General features: G+C 38.7%; 1 protein-coding gene across 2 annotated transcripts; it reads left to right on the top strand.

Annotated features, from left to right (window-relative positions):
- The first annotated feature begins 3,262 nt into the window (after positions 1-3,262).
- Positions 3,263-22,081, top strand: COMMD9 (COMM domain containing 9). Of its 2 annotated transcripts, XM_032225907.1 has the most exons (7): positions 3,263-3,344; positions 5,249-5,374; positions 5,691-5,830; positions 7,297-7,331; positions 11,216-11,326; positions 17,528-17,631; positions 20,810-22,081. In XM_032225907.1, the coding sequence occupies exons 1-7, from the start codon at positions 3,294-3,296 to the stop codon at positions 20,948-20,950; spliced, it is 708 nt and encodes a 235-aa protein (XP_032081798.1). In that variant the 5' UTR covers positions 3,263-3,293; the 3' UTR covers positions 20,951-22,081. The 2 variants fall into 2 exon arrangements, with proteins under 2 accessions (XP_032081798.1, XP_032081806.1); XM_032225915.1 differs by lacking the exon at positions 11,216-11,326 and having other exon boundaries at positions 20,810-22,080.
- Positions 22,082-23,217: the final 1,136 nt, after the last annotated feature.

Genomic DNA, 23,217 nt, shown 5'->3' with positions numbered 1-23,217 from the left:
TGCCTTTCACACGGTGGTGGAATTCAAATATTTTTACTACCGATTCTGTGGGTGTGGCTTGGTGGGCGTGGTTTTTTTTTTATTTGATTTTATTAACATTTGTAGGCCGCCCTTTTCCCTGAGGGGACTCAGGGCGGCTCACATAAAATCAGGGAGGGGAAGTACAAACAGTAACATAGACACATATAATAAAAGTAATAGGCAACATTCATTCATCATTCGGGAGGGGCAACTATCCTTGTCCCCAGGCCTGACGGGCTAGCCAGTTCTTGAGGGCTGTGCGGAAGGCCTGGACGGTGGTGAGGGTACGAATCTCCACGGGGTGTTCGTTCCAAAGGGTCGGGGCAACTACTGGTGTGGCTTGGTGGGCGTGGCAGGGGAAAGATACCGTAAAATCTCCATTCCCTCCCCACTCCAGGGGAAGGTTACTGCAAAATCCCCATTTTCTCTTGATCAGCTAGGACTCGGGAGGCAGAGAATAGATGGGGCCAGTCAGAAGTGGTATTTACCGATTCTCCGAACTACTCAAAATTTCCGCTACCGGTTCTCCAGAACTGGTCAGAACCTCCTGAATACTACCTCTGCTTTCACACTTATAAATCCTGTTTGTTAGCAGAGCCAGCTTTAAAGGAGAAGAAAGAATGTTTCCTTTTCTTTTCTAAAAAATAGAGCTGAAAAGCACTGTTTTCCAAATGAGGACACCATAGTAATGAGCAGTTTATGTGGGTAGAAAAGAAGAAAACTCTTTTGTATGAGTGGATATAGAAATATGATTGATACATCTGCACCAGTAAAATGAACCCCAAAGTTCAACAAGTATCTAGTGGGACATTTTTTAGAGGCACATTTTGGAATTTGTTTTAGTTAACTTTAAAAAAAAAAAATCAGAATGTCTACTAGGTCCCTGAAGGACACTTTGAACTTTCATGGCAGAAAAACCAATACGAATATGCTATAAGCATTAAATATGTATTTTTTTTGTTCTGCCTGAATACAATCAAGGAATTTATCTTTTAGCCCAAGGGTTTGGGGCGTTGTTGTTTTTTCAGACAGAGAACCATGTGAAGTCATGAGATAATGTACAGCTTCTAGTTCAGAAAATTAATAAATCATGCATTTAAGCTATGAAAACATATTGCCATCTAGTATTATAAAGGTGATGTTCAACAAGCACATTGGGGCTTTCCATCAGTTATCTCAATCACATAGACCCCAGATCTTTTTAGAGGATTTCTCTCTAGGGAACCAGTACCAATTGGATCCCCAGGTGGAAAGTAATAATAATTTCCTCAACAGAATGCCACCATTGAATACAAACCAAGCTATTTTGATTTGGAAATGAAGCTTGTAAACCCACCAATCAATTTAACTCAATTTGGTGCCTGGCAAATATAGTATAGGGCAGCTCCCTAAAAATGCTTGCCTTCCTCTTGTCAGATTAAAGAAATTCTTTACATAATCTCCTCGAAGTCTGTTTAATGTCCTAAAGAAATCTACACAAGTAGTCTTTCACAGTGGATCAATCTTAATGAATTTCAAGATGCCAAAAATTATAAAAAAAAGAATGCCACATTAAACAGGTCATTTAAAGAAATGGAAAGGGAAATACAATCTGGGTGTTCTTTTTTGTTTTTTTCTTGCAAAGGAACTGAATTTAAAACAGTGTTTTAACAAAGGAAAGCCCAGTCCTTTAGGTAGTTTTTGAACTAATTGCATTCTTGATTTATTTCAGGGGAAAACACAAATAAAACTTGCATGTGAATAATTTCAAAAATACTTCATGCACAGATTATAAAAAAAAACTTTGAAATATATAAAATGCTGATGCTAAGACAGTGAGAAGATGAAATAAGTATAACATGAGACACTTTTGTTCAAACAAATAAGTTTCAAAGCTTCTCTTACATTGGAAAACTTTCTGTTCTGTAACTTAGAATCTGTAGATTAAAATGTTTATATTAAGGTATATCATACATAGGATCAATATCAGAAAATTTCATAGTTTTAATGCCTATTCTCTTACTCTTTTCAGACACACTCTATGCCTAAAAAATAAGCCATATATTTATATGTGGTATAAATCTATACCATTCCAATGTCACTTTTCTAATTCTTGTTTTTTTTGAAAAATTTAAGAGCTAGCTTTTCTCTGTTTTTTTTATTGGAGAATATTTTAATTTGCACAAAAGGAAAAAAGTGTTTCCTGAAAATGTATTTTCAAAAGATAAATGAAAAACATATGACATTTTGACATTAAAATCCTCTCTTCATTTAAGAGGATTTTATAAATCCTCAATATAAAACTAGCATATCAGAAAGAACACAAAATATAACTATCACCAACTTTTAAAGTGACTCCAAGCCATTTCACATATTACAGAATGCGGTGTGAAGATGCTTCCGACATATCTCATTATGCCTCAAAAGGAAATAATGGTGCTGTATGTAACAAGGGCTAAGGAAGAACTTTCAAGGAACCAGTGTTGAAAGAGGTCACATAAGCAATTGCATTGCAAAAACTGGACATACAAAATACGCTTGAAAGCATTTACAATTCCATTTCTTCAAGTATGTAAAAGCACCTCAATAAATACAGTGTTTAACATTTCTTCTCAGGTTGGTTCTCATTCACATAAGTTACAGGGAATGGCAGCCATGGTAATTGTGGCAGCAATACCTATTCTGAATACTAAAGACTAATACAGCATTAATATTAGGAAGCCTTCAAAAGTAGCCACTGCCTATATTAGGAAGCCTTCAAAAGTAGCCCCTGGCCTTGAGCACATGCATGCATGCACACACACAGGTGCAATCCAATTAGAATGCTATAGTGCTGCAGCACTTTTTTATATGACTTAATTAGGACTGAGGAACCACATCATAATCATGGCCAAGGTGCATATGGTCTTCTCAGAAACATCAAGTGCTTTTGCAATTGTCTTTTCTTTACTTACAGACACCAAGAGGGCTGCACAGATTTGTGATCTTTAAATTAAGTTTAAACTCCCTTCAATGGCTTGCACTATAACTTCCGGAAGACCTCACAAACAGTGATCTAAGATTTGGGGCGGTTCAGTCAGTGCATCCAGAGGGCACTAGCACGTCGTCTCCTTCCTCGAATTCCCCTTGCAAACTCAATTGATTCACCCAGCAGCTCTAAGCCATTTTCCAAGCCGGTTAGCAATAGACTACAACTCCCAGACTGCAAAGCAGCATCAGACCTTGCCACGTGACTCAAATTATTTTCTCTTCTTCCAGTGATATTTTGTCTCGAATCACATGGGAAGGGAAATATGGCTGCATTGGATAGGGAAGTGTTTGCCTCGCTTCAGTTCTTACTGAAAGTAAGTGTGTACTTATTTTAATATGGGGAAAGCAGGATGCCGTAGAACAGCGATCAGCTGCAATCGTTTTGCTCTAAAGCACATTTAAGTGACAGAGCACAGAAATGCTCATGCTTATGATTTGTATCCGTGCTTCTTATTAACAAAGTGATGTCTAGTTTTATTCCCCCTTTCACAGTTGCCAGGTGAGGCAGGGACATGAGTAAAAAAGAAAGCACTTTCCCTTTTTTTAGGCATCTATAAATCTAAACCTAAAACGTTCCGTCAATAACTAACACATTAATTAAAATATATATAAGAGGTTTTAATCAGGTTATTATCTAAACGTCATGAGGCAAATAATGATGGGGAACAAAGCAAAATCAAACCTGGTCTCTTTTTCCTCTACAACATCCAACTTCACTCTCCTTTCAAAAGATATTATTTGTTCACTCTCGCAGTCAAGAATTACATAGTAATATCAAAATACAAGTTACCAGATGCCTTAGGATGGATCAATATGTTGCACACCGTCACCCAACATTGTAGGTTGGGATTATTGAGAGCTGACTGCATCTCAGAGCTATTCCTGTGCCATTTCTTAGACATTTATCTAAGATGTATTTCTAGACTTATTGTTCTTTGCCTTGACTTTTTTGTGTTGCCTTTATTTTCAACTTCCATTCTTGATGATAGTATTTCAGAAAGAAAGCTCTAAATTCAAAACCTCAGAAAGCTTTCTTCTATTTCATGTGAGGGAACTGATGTGTCTACGATGCAGACATTTAGGTTTCTAGTACTTGTTGCATTATTATTATTATTATACAATTGTATCACAGCGGCCAGTTGTTTCGCTGGATTTGGCATTGGTTACTAGTCGGGCCCCACCCAGGGGCCTAGGACGTCGTAACGTATTTTCGTAATATGCGTGCAGATCCAAGCAGTGCGGCTTTTTGCATTTGACTGATGGTGATTTTGTCAATTTTTAAACTGTTTTAAATGTAATTCCAGTGCTTTTGGAATAGCACCCAGTGTGCCAATTACCACTGGAATTACCACTGCTGGTTTGTGCCATAGTCGTTGAATTTCGATTTTTAAGTCCTGGTATCTTGCGATTTTTCATGTTCCTTCTCGGCGACCCTGCTATCACCTGGTATTGCGATGTCTATGATTGTGACCTTATTTTTCTCAACCAGTGTGATGTCTGGTGTATTATGCGCCAGTATTTTATCGGTTTGTATACGGAAATCCCACAAGATCTTGACCATCTGATTTTCGGTGACTTTTTCAGGCTGATGTTCCCACCAGTTTGTTGCTGTTTTAATATAATAATTTTTGCACAAATTCCAATGGATCATTTGTGCTACTGAATTGTGCCGCAATTTATAATCAGTCTGCGCAATTTTTTTACAGCAGCTGAGTATGTGATCAACAGTTTCATCAGCTTCTTTGCAAAGTCTGCATTTGGCATCATCAGAGGATTTTTCGATTTTGGCCTTAATGGCATTATTATTATTATTATTATTATTATTATTATTATTATTATTATTATTATTACAATTGTATCACAGCAGCCAGTTGTTTCGCCGGATTTGGCATTGGTTACTAGTCGGGCCCCACCCAGGGGCCTAGGACGTCGTAACGTATTTTCGTAATATGCATGCAGATCCAAGCAGTGCGGCTTTTGCATTTGACTGATGGTGATTTTGTCAATTTTAACTGTTTTAAATGTAATTCCAGTGCTTTTGGAATAGCACCCAGTGTGCCAATTACCACTGGAATTACCACTGCTGGTTTGTGCCATAGTCTTTGAATTTCGATTTTTAAGTCCTGGTATTTTGCGATTATTATTATTATTATTATTATTATTATTATTATTATTATTATATTTGTGAAGCATCTCTATTTCTTTCTCTCCTTCAAAGGCTCCTTCAAAGAATGTTGTTCGGCAGTTATGCCAAGAGTGCTTTTCTAGTTCAGGAATTATCTCTGAAAAGCTCACTGAAAGTACCTGCTCCAATCTCTCAGTAACTCCCATTGAAGCAAATCAGGTAAGCCACTGAAATATATTCAATATTCTATGAATTCTTAAAGATACACAGTATTATACAGAAGAAAAGCATTTGTTTACAGCATTTGATTCAGAACTTCTGAAGCGAATGAGAAGTATCCTAAGTTATATAATGGTGGTGGTGGTGGTGATTAAAGAGCAAGGATAAAATATAAAAGCCTAATAGGGAATTGGATGGACATAGGTTACATAAATTGATGTGCATTTTTTTCTTTAAAAAATGTGTAGAAGGCAAAAGAAGAAATGCTTTGTTAAATGCAATGTGAAATCCTTTATCTCTGTCATTTTTCTTGTAGTTAATACAGTCTTTGCATAACCTTACAAGGCACATCGTTTACCATGGCCTAACGTCGCAAGAAGAAATCCTCTCTCTCTTTCCAGAAGGATTTCACCAGAATCTTAAAAATCTTGTAACCAAGATACTCCTGGAAAATGTGTATGTTTCAAGTTTCTAACTTTGGGCACAGGCAAAGGGATTCAGTTTGAGGCTTATGATAGATCAGTGATGACAAACCTTTTTGGCACTGAGTGCTGAAAAGGGAGCACACGCACATGCGCTTTGCAGGTGCTCATTGGGAACAGAATGCGGAAGAGGAACTGCCCAGGGTCATGCGCATGCTGGAAAATGAACTTCATTTTGGTGCACACTTCCTGTTTTTGGCGCATGCACTTCTGGTTTTGGCACACATGCACGCACAATGATCAGCTGGCCAGCGCACATGTGCATGCTGGAAAACAAGATCAGCTCTTCAGTTTTCGTCACTGCTGCACGTGCGAAGGCCAGCTAATTGTCACATGCACATGTGCCCTAGAAACCTGGAAGAACAGGAGCAAGAACAGGATGCGCGTGCCAGGCAACATGGGTATATGTGCCACTTCAGGTACATGTGCCATAGGTTCGCCATTACGGTGATAGACCATGGCTTAAGAAAGTTAACAGATTTGATAGGTCAAGCAATTGTTATGGCTATATATATATATATATGTCTGAAAAATGAAAAAAAGTAAAAAACACCACTTAATGGTTTTTTATATGGTATCAGTCTAAACTGAAATTATAGGCAAATCTCATGACTATAACTTTGAAATCTAACCGACTAGCTGCTACATATCTATCTAGACCCATGGTGTCAAGAATCTGCCAATGTTTTCAGCAACCACACATTATTTTGAAGCACACACCCACAGGTATTGTTTGTCACATATGGGAAGCGCTTCTGTTTCCATACCAAAATACATCGAAAAAGGGAACCTAATAACTTCAAATAATTCCCCATCATTCCAGTTATATACATCATCACATGTATGCGAAAGATATAATTTGAGGGTGACACATTCTGGCCATAGCTTCTTATGCTAGTCTTTCTCAGAATGTTGCCCTTAAGATATGTTGGTTCTCTGGGTTTTAGGATTTCCTGCCAGCATAGCAATTTACGCATTTTAGATTTTATTATAAGATTCTGTATTTGTCTATTTCAGGTCATGTAGCCATGGTTGAGCAACTGGATATGATCTTTATAGTAAATTGGCCATAGTTATTTAGATTTCATGTCATTGCCAAGTTGCCCTTTCTTTTTGGGTGATTGTTTGTCACAGCATAACTCTGATTTTCCAGCTACAATATTGCCAGATGAAGGCAGATAAAAGCAACTTGTCACTCTCAATGAACAAGAGACATTCGCAATTACTGAGCAAAAGAAATAATCTTGCAGACTGTCAGCTGTTGAAGCTGTAAGTGACACTGAAGTCCAATATACATTAGATCCCTTCAGATTTCCTGGCAACAAAAACGTAGTTTGTGGAGTGAAAATGGTTTTGTGGAATCTATTGCTGCTTCCTGCTACTATTCTGCCTTGCAAAGACAATTATATTTTTTAAAAATATTTTCTTTCCTCTTTTTAGCGCCACCTGGAGAAATGAAGCACAAGCCAGTCAAAGTGAGTAGCAGGATACCGTGTTTCCCCAAAAATAAGACAGGGTCTTATTTTCTTTTGACCCTGAAATAAGCGCTTGGACTTATTTTCAGGGAGGTATTATTATTTTTGAGGTGCAGGAGGTGGCGAGCGTGGTCACCTCATGGCTGCTGCTGTGTTGCAATATTTTGGGGGATGGCTTATTTTTGGGGGACGGCTTATTTTAGCACATGCGCTCAAAAGTCCGATTGGGCTTATTATCCAGGAAGATCTTATTTTCAGGGAAACAGGGTATGTCTTGGGATAATTCTGTGTTTTCCCAAATATAAAACAAGGTCTCATTTTCTTTTGCCCCCCCTCCCACCAAATAAGCGCTTGGCCTTATTTTCGGGGAGGTCTTATTTTTTTTGAGGTGCAGGAGAAGGTGAGTGTGGTCACCTCATGGCTGCTGCTGGGTTGCAATATTTTCAGAAAGGACTTATTTTTTGGGGGGGAGGGCTTATTTTAGCCCATGCGCTCAAAAGCCCAATTGGGCTTATTATCCGGGAAGATCTTATTTTCATTGAAACAGGGTTGCTAGATATATAATATCATACTTCTATAGTATAGCACGTCTGCAATTAATTTCACACATTTTGAGTTTAGGGCTATTGCACATAAAGAATGTGCCTAGCATAGAAATTGTTTCCTAGATTATGTCTAAAGCAGCGGTTCTCAACCTGTGGGTCGTGACCCCTTTGGGGGTTGAAGGACCTTTTCACAGGTGTCGGTAAGACATTGGAACTCTAAACTTTAGACTCCCCCTCTTGTTCCTCGAAATCCCCTGCGGATGGGCTCCGGAGTTATCGCCGGCCGCACAGAGCGTCGCCACGGTTCCATGCTGTGGAAAACATAGGTGCATGCGTACACACTATACAATTACAGCCTCGGAAACTTTGTAATGGCGGGAACTTGTTTTCACTCACCCGGGCTTCTGCAGAAGCTGCCCTTCGAAGCTCTCCAACGCTCTCCAAAGCCCTCCGAGGGTACTGCCAGGTACTTTTAAGAGTGAGTGATTAAGTGAATGAGTGAGTCAGACAGGCAGACCAAGGATGGGTTGCTTCCTCTTCTCTGGTTTGAAGGCGAGGGTTCTACCACAAAACCGCGGATGACAAAATCGCGGTCGACGAAAGCGCGTATGTGACGTCATCACAGCGCGACGAAAAAGATCGAAAAAGATCGAAAAATGTAAAAATAAAGCTAAAACCTTCCCCTAACCCCCCCAAACCTAACCCCAAACCTAACCCTAAACCTAACCCTTAACCTAACCCTAAACCTAACCCTAAACCTAACCCTTAACGTAACGAAAAACCTAACACCCTTAACTTAACGCTAAACGTAATGCTAACGCTCTAACCCTAACCCTTAACCTAACCCTAACCCTAACCCTTAACCTAACCCTTACCTGTATGTGAATCGGCTTGCTGTAATTTAATTTTTATTTCAATTTTTCGATCTTTTTTGTCGCGTTGTGATGACGTCACATACGCGATTTCGTCGACCGCGCTTTTGTGGAACCGCTTTTGACGGGTCACGGAAGGCGAGCAGGCGAGCGGGGGTTTAGTGGCCCGCCTTCTTTGCTAGTTCGGGTGGGTGGAGAATAGTCGAGGGCGAAGTTGCTCTTCTTCGCCCTTGGTGGCAGGGGTGCTTTATCACAAGCCTCGTTTCTTTCTCTGCCTGCCCGAATGGGCAAAGGAGGTGCTGGCGCCAAACTGCTCACTCACCCACATTCAAACCAGCCTCCTCCCCTCCTGTCTTTTGGCATTGACTCTCTGGAGGGGAGGGAGGTTCTTTCCAAAGACTGGCTTCTTTCCTTCCTCCTGCTGGAAAACAGACATTTTTACAGTGGCGCAGAAACAATCCCGGGCAGTCAGTTCTGGCTCTCCCTTCCCCAAGCATGTCCTGTTGCTGTTGGAACGGCTTTTGCTGAATCCGGCATGGCAGCGATGGCAAGAAGCGGCTGCCAGCGAAGCTCTGAGCGATGGCAAGAGTCCCACTGCCGCACTGGATTCAGCAAAAGCGGCTCCAGCAACAATGGGACCAATAGGGGGTGGGAAATCCATGCAGAGGAAGGAAAACCCATGCATTCCCCACCCCTTCCATTGGAAACAAAGCAACTGTCGAGAGAAGAGGGAAGTGCAGCAGCCGAAGAACAGGAGGCAAGGTGACCACAGTGTGTGTGTGAGTGAGAGAGAGAGAGAGAGACAGACAGACAGAGAGATGCAGAGGAAGGGATGGGAGAGACAGACAGACACACACACACACAGACAGAGATGCGGGGAGAAAAGAGAGACAGAGATACAGAGAGAGAATTACAGAGAGAGACAGAGGAAGAGGAAGGGAGTAGCAACGAAAATAATTTTATGGTTGGGGGTCACCACAACATGAGGAACTGTATTAAAGGGTCGTGGCATTAGAAAGGTTAAGAACCACTGGTGTAAAGCAAGCCTCAACAACTTTTGCCATTGGAAGAATCATAAATTCTTGTAGTATTTCTTCTAGTGTTATGCCCAATGCAGAAATTAATAAGAAATATTAAATCAAATAAATGAAAGACATAAAATAAGAAAATGAAGCAAGTGTACACCAACACTATTTACTATATAGTACTTCACACCAACACTGTTCACTGTGCTTCTCCACAACTGTCTTGCAAGCCATATTTATTTTCATTACATTAATATACCACCTCATGTATTGTTTTATTTCTTAAATTCTCTTTTCTGTTGAGGATTTCACTCCATCCATTCTGCTATTCAGCCCCATTCATTCTATTAAAGAGATCATCTCAGTATATTTATATAGTCATTGAGCATCCGTTCACTTTTGATCCTATTCTTGTTTTACCACTTATTAATTTCCATTGCATCCTATTTTTATTTTCTGAAATACCCAACTCTCACTTAACAAAGTAGACAGAAACATACTCTTCTACTCTGCAATTCTGGCTTATTGCAATATTCATTCCTTGGAACAGATCTTACATTACCCATTATCAGTATTTGCTCTTCTTAAATTATTTCGGTCCACTTTCCTGTCTTTAATTTGATTTGATTTGATTGATTTGATTTTTGATTTTATTGAACTTGTATGCCGCCCTATTCCCTGAGGGGACTCAGGGCGGCTAACAAACCAAATAGGGAAAGGGGAAGTACAAAAGACAAAAAGACAAAACAAATACAAAAAACAAATTAAAACTCATCAACAGCCACAACCATTCGAGTGGGGTTGGGAACTCATCAGCCCCAGGCCTGCCGGAACAGCCAGTTTTAACGGCTTTGCGGAAAACCTGAAGGGTGGTGAGGGTCCGAATCTCGACGGGGAGATCGTTCCAGAGGGCCAGAGCAGCCACAGAGAAGGCCCTCCCCCTGGGGGTCGACAGTCGACACTGGCTAGTTGATGGAATCCGGAGGAGGCCTAATCTGTGGGATCTAATTGGTCGTAGGGAGGTAATTGGCAGAAGGTAATTTAATAAATATCCTAGCAAGGGCCACAGATTCATCATGTTGCTCAGTTTTTACCTTTTATAATTTGCAATCACTCCTTCCTTTTTCCCTGTAGGATTCAACCATTTTTGTTTTTTGATGCATTAATTTTCGTATGTACACTCTGCATTATATCATATAGCCCAATGTTCCCTACAGATCATTTTAGTTTCAACATACAAGGCAGTGGTAGTATACAAAAAATATGTGCATGCTCATTTGTCTAACCACACTCCGATATTTCTACAAACATTCCTTATGTATTTATCCATAAATGCATTAAACAACAAAGGACACATTGCATGTCCTCATCTTAATCTTTGTTCATTGCTGAATCATTTTTAAGCATTACATTTATTCTCATGCATGCTTTATTTCCATTAGGTGTTGCTCTGGGTACATGCAGCAATCAACCTTCAGTTCCATTTTCAGCCAAATATTTGATAATGCAAGTTTATTCATATTATCATACATTGGACCAAATTCATAAACACAGTAAGATTTTATTTCTCTTACTGATGCATTTCCCAATGGCTTTTCTCACATGGGATTGATAAATTCCTCCGTGAGCCAATGCTTAATAAAGGCTTTTCTATATTTAGCAGGGGTGAGAACTGTCATTACTAAATCATTGTTGGTTTATCAAAAGATTTTTTATTTCTTAATATGCATTAAAATGGTATTAGTATTAAAATGGCATCGCATTTCTTGCATTATTGTGTATATTTTCTCCTGCCTAATTCTTGTAGATGGCAATACATTGAGAGTCCAGGAAAATGCAATAGTGGATATGTCTTCAACACCACATTTTTGTTTAACAAGAAATGAAATGCATTGTTTCCTACAAGGAAGTTATTTTTACAAAAAAGTGTTTTATGAATGTCAATATTAACAGAGAGCTACTATGTTTTATAAATTAGAGATTTTTATTCTTGGTTCATATTGAACATTTCCAGACCCAGGGAAATTGCAGAGGGTTATACAAAGTCATTTGGTGGTTTATCTTTTTCAATATTATCTAGACAAAACAATGTTTAAAGTATGCAAATGTATTTTACTGCCAGTATGTAATGACTGATAGCTCCTTTGTTCAGATGTTGTGTATCTAAAAGCTTCTCCCCCCTTCCTCCCCCCCCCTTTCATACTTGCCTCATTTCCTTCCTTCTCACCAGGATCCCTTTATATGTTATTAAATACTGAGTCGTGATGGTCTTTTGATCAAACTTTTTGACCACTGAATGAAACTGGCATGGTGTACTAATAATCATTTGCAAGAAGGACATAAAAACAGATGGGGGGGGAAGCAGTTTAAATTAGCAAGTGAGTCATGAATTGGGGCACGCATGAAACAAAGACCAGTTTTGCTACAAATTCAGGGAAAAGGTTATCACTTTCTAGAGAATCTGATGAATTGTTTGAGGTCAGTCATGGTTCTCCTAGGTTGGAAATGAAACAAAACCTAGTAAGTAGAGCAACTCTGCCTGATCTGATAAGATATTGCCATGCAGGCAAAGTGGCAGACGTCTGGGAGAAAATTGTTAATTGAATATGACCACCATGGTGAAATGAAATGCCAATGAGTAGACTGGATATTTGTAATGCCTCTCCAGACAAGGAGAAAACTAGAGATTTCCACAATGTTCCATACATTTACTCCTTGTGAGAAGGCCACGGTGGATTTAAGAGTTCTGGGAGATGTGGGAATAGCCATCTTTTTGGTCAAACTATGGTCAACACTTAAAAAGGACGTAAGTTGAGGACTATCTGTATAAGAATTCTACCCATGGGAAAATGCTTTTGATTTGAATTCTCTTTAAAAAAACATGATCGGGTGAGATGTTGAATATTGGACAGAATAGGAAGAAACTAAAGATTACAAGTGAAGAAAAACACTTTTGACTTACTAGTACAGAATGGAGCAAAATATTTTAATTGTTGGACATATTGAAGAATATTTTTGAATAATGGGTCCATATGTTTATTTTAAGAATGTCTGCCTCTATAGATAGACTGTGTTTAAAAGATGTTATGGAATAGAAACACATACTGTTCTTGTCAGTCTCAAGTTTAAATTGAGACTGATCTGAATGTGAGTTTTAGAAATAACAGGCTACAACAATAAGATGGAAAAGGTTCTACACAGGGGTTACAAAAAAAATTGGTAGATGTCTTAATAAAAGGTACACAAATAACAAATAGTGTTGAATAGTTTTCCTATTGTAGAAGGGAAGGGACAAAAAAGTAAAAGGAAATCAAGTTGTAGGACATTATTTGAAGTGACTAAAGATTAACATTGTTAAAAATAAAACAAAGGTATATAAAATTGGTTTATTTCATCAAGATTAAAATATATATGTTTCTATGTCTGGTTATTCTAAATGGATTTTAGCTGATCAGCACTAAAGTGGTGAAGCTTTAAAGATTTGTTCATAGATAACATGGTATAAGGGAAGAAGAGAAAATTTGTTCTATTTTAATAGAAAGTAATAAGTTACTAAAATTGTTTATAGTTGTGATGAAGGGGGATGTAATTTCTTTATATGTTTCTTTTCTTTTTATTTACTATTTTTCTTTGTTTTTATTTTCTGCACTTTATTTTTTATTTTTATGCTTTTATTTTACATTAGTTTTTAATCTGTGTAATTGCAATTTTTAATAACAAACACACAAACATACACATCACATGGACATAGTGTACATTGAGAATATTCAGACAATATTTGCCAAAGTAGGATGAACAAACAGATGAATGGACTCTCACAGAAAAAGGAGAACCCGTTCTTTAGTAAAAACCATTTAATGCATCACTTTTATAAATAAATAAATGGAATGTGGTTATAAGTCAATTGTAGTGCAAAACAATAAGAAATGTTCTGTGGGCAGACAAGACAAAGTGATTACTTAGAAGAATTCATTATTTTGAGCTTGTTTTCTAATGTAAAGCTGTACATCTTTATTAAATGTAGGTGAGAGGCAAATGCCCAGGGTGAATATAGGAGGAAAACATATTCCCCCCTCCCCCCCATCCTTACCCCACCCCTTGAGAATACTTAATGGATAAGAGAAAAATTATATCCACTTCCTCCATTTTTTGAGGAAAATTTAGATCTTCAGCACAATTGATAGCTTTTCCAGCCATAGTGTGAGACATTTATGACTAGATTACACTAGGCAATGGTCGTTAGTTTTAAATGGAGATTAGATATTAGACTTTTGTAATGGTGGTAAATAAAATTTTTGCAAATGAACACTGTATAAACATTGATCCAGCCTCATTCTTAGAAGATTCAGCTTTAAATATAGGTGTGCAAAATGTTTCCGATTCTAAATTCTTTGAGCTTGAGATGACACTTGTTTGAATTGCCTCTTCTCACCTTATTGGAAGTGTTTGAAACACGAAAACACCTCAGTTCTGAGTTTGAAATGAGGTCATTGCAAGGTCTGAATACTTCTGAAATGATTGGGAAATTGTTTTGTACTTAAATTGGGACATTTTGAGCCTGAAACATTTTGATTTTGAACTGCTTTACGCACCTGTCATTTTAAGTATACCTCTTTGGAAGCAATTCACATTGAGGTGAATTGGATTCCTTTGCAGCGAGTATGTATAGGGTAGTATTCTGAAGGAATATCTAGGGTTTCTTGCACTGTAAGCATCTGCTATTGCTGGGGTGGGTGTGTTTTTGGTTTGTACCTTGACTTCATTAGTTCTAGTCTGCTACAAATAAGGTCAGGAGCCTCTTCCAGAGTCATCCATCAAATAGAACTGTCCCCGGGGCTCTAACAAATAGATGAGGCATGTGAAGGTTGCTATCCTATACACATGCCATGCATCAGCATGCTTTTGTTTGCAGGCACCAAAACTGCAGTTGTGTTCTTTCTATTAATTGCCTTTTGGAACAGTCTTGATCTTTGGCTGCCAAGTGAGCTGATGGTGGCTGCCTCTTTCTCAGGAATATTGAAACTGTAGACCAGTAGAGCTGAAGCAGTTTCTACGTGTGAGCTGGATTACAGGTTAATTAAGCCAGACTTGGATGGAAGAAGATGGATGGATGAAGAATGCAATCTTTCTGTGTATTTATAGTCTATTTTTAAATATTGTCTGGTGTGACATTCATAACACTCGGAAATGTAACCATCAGGATTATTTCTAGGTTCTGCTCAGGTGCAGAGTTTTGTAATCCTTGTGGAATTTGGAATGGCATTACCTTATTAGAAAGCTAGGTTTCTAATTAGATTTAAATGAATCTCAGTTGAATTAAAACAAATCAGGGTAGGGCTTTACAGGAAATTAACAAACAGAATAGTTTACCACAATCTAATCCTTATTACTTAGAGTTAAGACTACAACTGCCTTCTACTGTGCTTCTGACGTGCTTTGCTTCTGGTCACACTGTAATCCATTATTATTTTTCTGACATGTAAAGATCCAATCAAAATGGATGACACAGTCTAGGTTCTCCCATTCCTCTGGGAACAAACTGTAATGAGTCGAGTTCTTGTGGTTTTTTTTTAAGATGTCAGAAGGGAAGGTTTATCTAAACTTTGAGCCTTTCATGACAAATTGAACTGTCCTCAGTTCAGCCTTTTTTAATAACTTGTCAGTCTTGTCAGAATTATGAGGCGGTACCCTTTCTGAGGTAACAAGCCCATATACTGTAGAGTGATCAATACAGAGAAAACAGTTTTAAGATTTTGAAATCAATAACAAATATTTAGAAATCAACTCTATAGAGATATATAAAACAAAAAACAAATGTGGATATTCTGAACAAAATTGTTAAACTGTTCAGGGCCAAATATGGATTTTGCATCAGAATTAAAAAAGAATTCTGTAATTAGAGTCAATAAAATAAGTAAATATAAATGGGAACCGCAATATAAATCCCATGCCTTGGCCTATTGACAGAAAAAAAAAAGAATTCCATTGTTACTGAGCCAGTATAGTTTTTACTGAACTGTTTTCTTTCATTCTTTCTTTCTTTTCTTCTTTCCCTCCTTCCTTCCTTCTCCCCCCCTCTTTCTCTCTTCCATGCATTCAGAAAATTATTGTCTAGATTGAACAAAAGACAAAAGAGTCACCATATATATGATACAGAGCCACAGAAGATAAATATAACTTTCCAGAAATGGAAAGAGAAAATAGCAAATTATATTTCTTCATTCTAGATTTCCCCCCTTATATTTGTTTTCTAGAGCCATAAGGATAGGGGAGGCTATTTTAACAAGTTTTTGTCTGCCCCTGGAATATCGATAATCTATAATATGAGTGGTCAGCCTGCTGTCCTCTAAATTTTGTTGGACTAAAGTTTATCCCCCAGTTCATTGCCATTGGTTAATGGGAATTGGATGAAAACCCAGAAAGGTACCTTAGTGCCTAGGCATCTTGTAAAGTAATTTATCTTATTACAAGTAGTAGGATACAAAACCTACAAAGTGTTACTTTGTAAATAACAATTCTCCATATCTTTGACATTAAAATAGTGGTTGCATCCTTGCATAATAATGTAAGCCACTCTACATATAAGAGCAGAAAAACAGGCGCAGCAGTATGATTGTGCAATAAATCTGTCTAATATTGAACGAAGCTATTGATCTGCCGTTCTTTATTTAGTAATATATACTGTCATGTCTAGCAGCTTTTAAGATTTCTGGCAAGGATCTTTTCTAAATCTTTAACTGAAAATCCACTTAGGGAATGATGAATATGAGACTCCATACATATGGCTGCCAACAAATTAGGGGACTGGAGGCTAAAACATATGAAGAACTGTTGCAGGAACTGGGTATGTCTAGTTTAAGAGAAAGAAGGACTACAGGAGACATGATAGCAGTGTCCCAATATCTCAGGGGTTGCCACAAAGAAGAGGGAGTCAAACTATTCTCCAAGGCACCTTGGAGGACAAGAAGCAATGGATGGAAACTAATCAAGGATTGAAGCAATTTAGAACTAAGGAGAAAATTCCTGACAGTTAGTACAATTAATCAGTGGAACAACTTGCCTCCAGAAGTTGTGAATGCTCCAACACAGGAAGTTTTTAAGAAGATGTTGGATAACCATTCGACTGAAGTGGCATAGGTTTTCTGCCTAGGCAGGGGGTTGGACTAGAAGACCTCCAAGGTCCGTTCCAACTCTGTTATTATTAAGTTATCTGATTGGTTGACTCTTATCCACTTACAAACTTACTCTCTAGGGTTTAACGCAAATGTTTTCCACATCACGTTTGTAATCATTTTAACTGGTCTGGAGGTACCAATTAAACCCAGACCTTGTATATGTAGAAAATCCATTATGCCCACCAAGAAATAGATGGGATCAATCTTGCCAAATCTGGTGCTCTCTGCTTGTCTTGGGCTTCCAGTATGGCTAGTGCCGGAAGATTATGGATTTTGTAGGTAAATATATTTAAAAGTGATAAATTGAGAAAGGGTGTGTTCTGCTGTTGAGCTAAATAAGTTAATCTGAAAATATGCTTATTTTCATGAAGCATATTAACGTAAGTGCTCGACCTCTACAAAGAAGTTGGTGAACTTCAGCTTTTATCTTGGTAAACCTTTGAAGAATTCTAGGATTGTTTAGCAAACCTGGTGGTGGTTGATGGTGATTTTCAAAAACAGAAGTGTCTTTTGATAGGTACAGTTCAGACTTGAATGTATTCAATCAGTGATTCCATTCTATGTCTTTTCAATTTTCAGTTTCCCTCCCAAGGCTAGTAGATATGGATTGGAGAGTGGATATCAAGACATCTTCAGACAATATCAGCAAAATGGCTATTCCTACCTGCCTGCTACAACTGAAGGTATTGTCAGATGGATTTTCATGCATTGTTATTTGTTTGTTCTTAAAAAGAGATACATAGTATTTTCTTCCTATGAAAATACACACATAACCACACACACACACTGTCAAATGGTCCAGGCCCGGACCAGGAAGAAGTCGAACAAACACACAGGAGACACAGGAGTTCAGGAATCCAGGCTTTACTTTTCCTTATGAGAACCCAATACACAGATCCGTACAGAGTCAGGGTGGGGACCTGTCACCTCCAAGCATGTTTTATGGCCTGGGGCCATGCCCACTAACCGACCTGCCACGGCTGCTGGCAAGCAAGCATCCGGCCACTGGCAGCCAATATCCGGTAGCACGGGCTCCAGGTCATTGGCAATGTCTAAAGTGTAAAGTCCTGGGAGGCAGGGTGTCCACGAAGGCAAACATCTGCGATGATGGCAGCTATGGTGTGCTGCTACCAGAAGCCCTGATGCTGCCTCGGCCCACGTTGCTGGCATCCCCACAACTCCCACCACCCATTGGCATGGCCAGAGCCGCCTGGGAGACCACCTGCTTCCCGGTGTCGTGGTGTGCTCACCGGCGGTGGCAGTTCCTAAAGCACAATGCACCCAGTTGATGGACAACCAGCCACCACTGAAGCTGCCTTCACTGAAGCTGCCATCACTCCTCTCCCTGCTGAGGAAACCGCCACCATGCCCCTCCCCCAATCACCACCACCACCCCAGATATGGTGAGCCCCAAAGCGGGACCACACACACACACACACACACACACAGTATATTTCAGATCATAGTATTTTATGAATAAATAACACAGAGCAAGTTAAACCATTCTCAAAGTACTGCCCATGACTGTGGGCCACGAATCCAGGTATAAAGAGTTCCCCAACTTATGTTTTTATGTATAAATGAATTTAATTAATCTTTATTTCTTTCTTTTATTTATTTGCTGCCCATTTCATTTCATAACAACTCTGGGTGGCCTATAGCATTAAAAGTATCAAAATCAAAACCAGTGAATATTTATAAAACAATAAAAATAGAAATTACAATCAAGAACAATTATAGTAAAAGATGGGAGGAAAGGAGGATGATGCACAGGATGAGGAAGGTGGGATTGCTTGTGTAAGTTGATTTTCCTGTGTGTCAGTTCTCACACTACAAGCATCTACAAAATGTGGCTGACAGTTTTGCAGCCAATGCATAAATTGTGTATATAAGTCAGGACTTGCATAACTTGAAGATGTGTCGTAATCATCAGCCTTACCACCGCCTCATCTCATTATACAGGCATTAAACCACTGGTTGCCTTCTATAAGTAAAATCTGTTCTAATGACAGTCAACTGGTGCCTGGAATTTAAATTTTGTGGAAAATTTATGAGGACGAATCTCCATTTGTATGCTGTTCTTCCCATTGAAATTCTTCCCTAAGCAAACAGGGAAAATACAATAATGGTGGCCACTTAGGCAGGTTGCATGGAGAGCTTTCATAAGCTGCATGAAGGTGCAAATTGCGTAAACATTTGTAAAGGTTTGTGAGTGAAGTTAGGTTCCATGTAGGTCTATACAGGCCCCTATTAAATTATAAATGACTTAATAAATGTCTGAGTCGTAAGACTGGTCTGAGGGTGGAACAGTGTAGTCTCTGCCAAGCTACAGTACACCAATGGGTAGTTGTATACTGTGTAGGACAGTGATAACAGTATAATTTCCTAGGACTGTTTTTCATTTCCTCTGGTTAGTTTCCAGTTGGCACTAAAAAAATTGCAAAACCCACATGACCAGAGGAAGGGGCAGAAAGTGAAAAAATAGTATGTCTGAAGTGGTTTTGTTATACACCACATATATGAGCTGGAGAACTTGTCATTAAGTGAGGCACTTAACCACACCCAGTTTTACTTTTTTTGCATGGTCATTAAGCCAGCCACTATGGTTAGTCAATGAGACATCATGTGACCTTGACTTATGATCTTCCCTGCTGGCTTACCCACTGACTTTGCTTGTTGGAAAATGGCTGAGAAGATCACAAGTGTTAACCATATGGCCACAGGATGCTGTTACCATAGCAACAAATGCCAGGCAATAGCAGCAGACTTATATACCGCTCCATAGTGCTTTACAGTCCTCTCTAATGGGCTTATAGAATCAGCAAATTGTCAACAGTAGCTCCTCATTTTACCGACCTCAGAAGGATGGAAGGCAGAGTTAACCTTGAGCCCTATCATGATTGAATTCCAGGCTGTGGGCAGAGTTAGCCTGCAATACTACATTCTAACCACTGCACCACCAGGGCACCGAATCACAATCATATAACTGCAGGATGCTGCAGTGGTAGTAAGTGCAAGGATCGATTGTAAGTTACTTTTTTCACTACCATCCTAACTTTGAGTAGTCACTAAATATAAATGGTTGTTAAGCAAGAGCTACCTGTGGTATCTTCAGAAAACATAAATGGATGGTCCAGAAAGCTACATTCAGGTTTCCTAAATCATAACAATGTAAAAAAAATAAAACCATATGCTAGCTTCACCTCAACCTTCCTATTAATTTGGAAGTTCTCAAGGGTGATTGTACTCATGTCAGATTTCATATCTTGTTCACTGTGGAAAATACTGTAAGCATACTCAGCAAATCTCTGAATGTGGTTATTATATCGTTCAGGACTTAACAAAGTTTAAGTTAATTGTCCTAAATACTAGCTTAAATCAATAGGATTTTGGATAGGAATGGGCACTTCTCACATTGACTCCAGTGGAATATGTGCCACCAAGGCAGGATCACTCATACTGTTTACATATTACCATCTCTATGATTATGACTTATGAAGAAGCACTTACTCAATGATTAACAGCTACTGCAATGATACTGTTTTGCATTACAATGAAACCACATTCAGACAAAACCAGAATATACATGGCAGCCTGACAAGGAAAGAGAAACCAGCTGTTTGGCTTCTTCTAAGACATTTGTCTAGCTTTTTTGAAGCAGGATTAAATTAAACCCAAATGGAGGGAGAATGAGCAGTAAGTAAAGACAAGGAACCTTTGAGCTCTCTGACCTACACCCCAGAACTATGTATCCTATCTGTTTTTGAAGAATATGCAATAATGAAGAACTCATATGTGCCTTGAGGGTAGATTGCTTTTCTATTTACAGTAGGACGACTAAAAACTCTGGTTTTCTTTCAGATTCAAGAAGATGCTGGCTTGTGTGGGAATGACTTTGCAACCTCTGCATTAACAGTAGAGCTGAACAAACAAACATTGGACACTATGCTGGATGGTCTAGGGAGGATTCGGGATCAGCTTTCTACGATTGCAAATAAATAATACTCTAAGTAAAAAAAAAAAACCTCCTGCATCAGTCATTAGTATGCATAAAAGTATTTTCTTTCTAACTCCAATATGTTATTTCATAAGGATTCATTTAGCTGTTCTATTTTGTTTCATCTCCTCAAGGGCTAAACAGAGTTTTAATAATCTAGATACTTTCCAAGAAGATTGTGTTCTGGGTGCGCTGCCTAAGATAAGCTTATAATGTCACTCAGGCCCTCAGTTTGCATCTATTGCTACAGAAGTTCATAGCTGTGGTTAATAGGAAAGTTTTAAGAAGAAAAAGGAGCAGCAAGTGAAGCAGATTATTTACGTGGACTCAAATTGTACCACTAGAAACACAAATGCAGCTAATAGACCAGCTTCCAATTCACACATTTGAAAAGGATGTGCTGAAGAGCATGTCACCAGAGACATTTCATCTTCACTGATGCATCATTTTTGACACAGGACAATTGTGACGCAGTGTCTTTTGTCATTGCAGAATGTCATTTTTCAGTAAGCCAATCCTGTTTTATGATAAATAACTCCAAACTTTGCAATAGCAAAAAAAGAAACAAAGAAAAGTGTCACCTCATATTGACTTTTAACAGGAATTGAGAGTCGTTGCAATTTGGTGATACTAAATAAGATTCCTAACAGCAATTCTAGGTTCCTGTAGCAACAGTATCATTGTCAACTCTGAAGCGAACCTGGCTGGGGCCATTTTGGAGGCTTCAGGGTTGCCACAATGCGAAGAAAGTGTAAACAGTGGGAAAATGGTTAGATTGGGGGGGGGGGGGGGGGTTGTAGCCAAAACAAAATAATTTCCTGTGGGAAACAAGGACATTCAAACAGATGACTGGAAGAAGGAGGGGTGAAGTAACCAAGACAACTGGCCAACTGATTGGACAAGGTGACTGATTGTTTGGGGAAAGAGGGAAAGTTTCATTTTTAATCAGGTAAAAACTGCGGGAACTTTCAGAGTCGGTTTTCACCAGCTTGTGCCAATATGTTATCTCCGATAAAACTGTTCTTTGAGTAACCTGTCTGACTTGGAATTCAGCTTTCTATGGGGATATTACTTGGAATGTTGACAGTCATTGCAGCATATATGAAATATTAAGATTTCATTAAAATGCATACCTTCTAACAACTGGATGTTATTTATTTTCATTTATTTTAAGCAAATTATTTTTCTCTCAAAGGTGCCATGAGGTGCTATTTTGCATTTTTTTGTTTTATTAAGGCTTAAAGTTAATGTTATGTTTTCTCAATATTTTCAATTATCCAATTTCATGCTGTGATATTTTTCTTTATGAACACCCACATGGTGAGTGAGAATACCTGGCTAGTTTCCATTCTGGTATCTTTCAGATGTGATTCAACTTACACGAACTTTTTCCAACTTTGTACCTTAAGAAAAATCTGGAAAGACACCTAGATGCATTTGGATGGTAGGATTGAAGCTAGCCAGGCAGGAACCAGCACAGTTTGGTCCAGTCAGATTTATCGGAGCAGATGAATTCCAATCTCAAGTGTGGAATAGTCTGTTGATTCAAGTGGATGGGAAGAAAAGGTTTAAGATTTAAATCTCAAATCAGATATAAAAAGGGTTTTAATTTTTGATTTTCAGCAGGTAGATGTTCTGCATATGGTTTTTTTCTTTTCTTATCAATAATAATGATACCTAGAACTATCAGGTTTGTGAGCCTTTTACCATTACTCAATTCTTGAATGCAGAGTTAAGTTTCCAGAAAAGTAGAGATGTATAACCATGCCTCACCTGAGGTTTGAATTGGTAGCAGAATTGATAAATTTGAGATGATCAGGAATTGGAACTGGAGCATAAGTTCAACATCCATTGGACATAGTTCCCACTGATTTCAATGATAAATCAGTAGGAGTTGTGGTGGCGCAGTGGTTAGAATGCAGTACTGCAGCTAACTCACTGCTCACTCCAGGAATTCGATCTTGAGTGGCTCAAGGTTGACTCACCCTTCCATCCTTCCAAGGTCAGTAAAATGAGGACCCACATTGTTGGGGGCAACTCTCTCTCCTTCTCTCTCTCCCTCTCTCTCCCTCCTTCCCTCCCTCTCTCTCCCTCCCTCCCTCTCTCCCACCCTAACTAACCCTAACCTTGATTGGGATAATCTTCCATGTGTTACCACCTTTGTTTTTAATCATCATAATGCTGGTAATATTGTCCATTGTCTTGCCTTCCACTGAGCCCTAAAAATATCTGTTTCGTGCATTTTGATTACATAATGCTGAATCCCCTGATT

This window comes from Thamnophis elegans, chromosome 1 (genome assembly GCF_009769535.1).
Source record: "Thamnophis elegans isolate rThaEle1 chromosome 1, rThaEle1.pri, whole genome shotgun sequence".
Lineage (NCBI taxonomy): Eukaryota > Metazoa > Chordata > Lepidosauria > Squamata > Colubridae > Thamnophis > Thamnophis elegans.
This window is presented reverse-complemented; position numbering and strand designations above follow the sequence as displayed.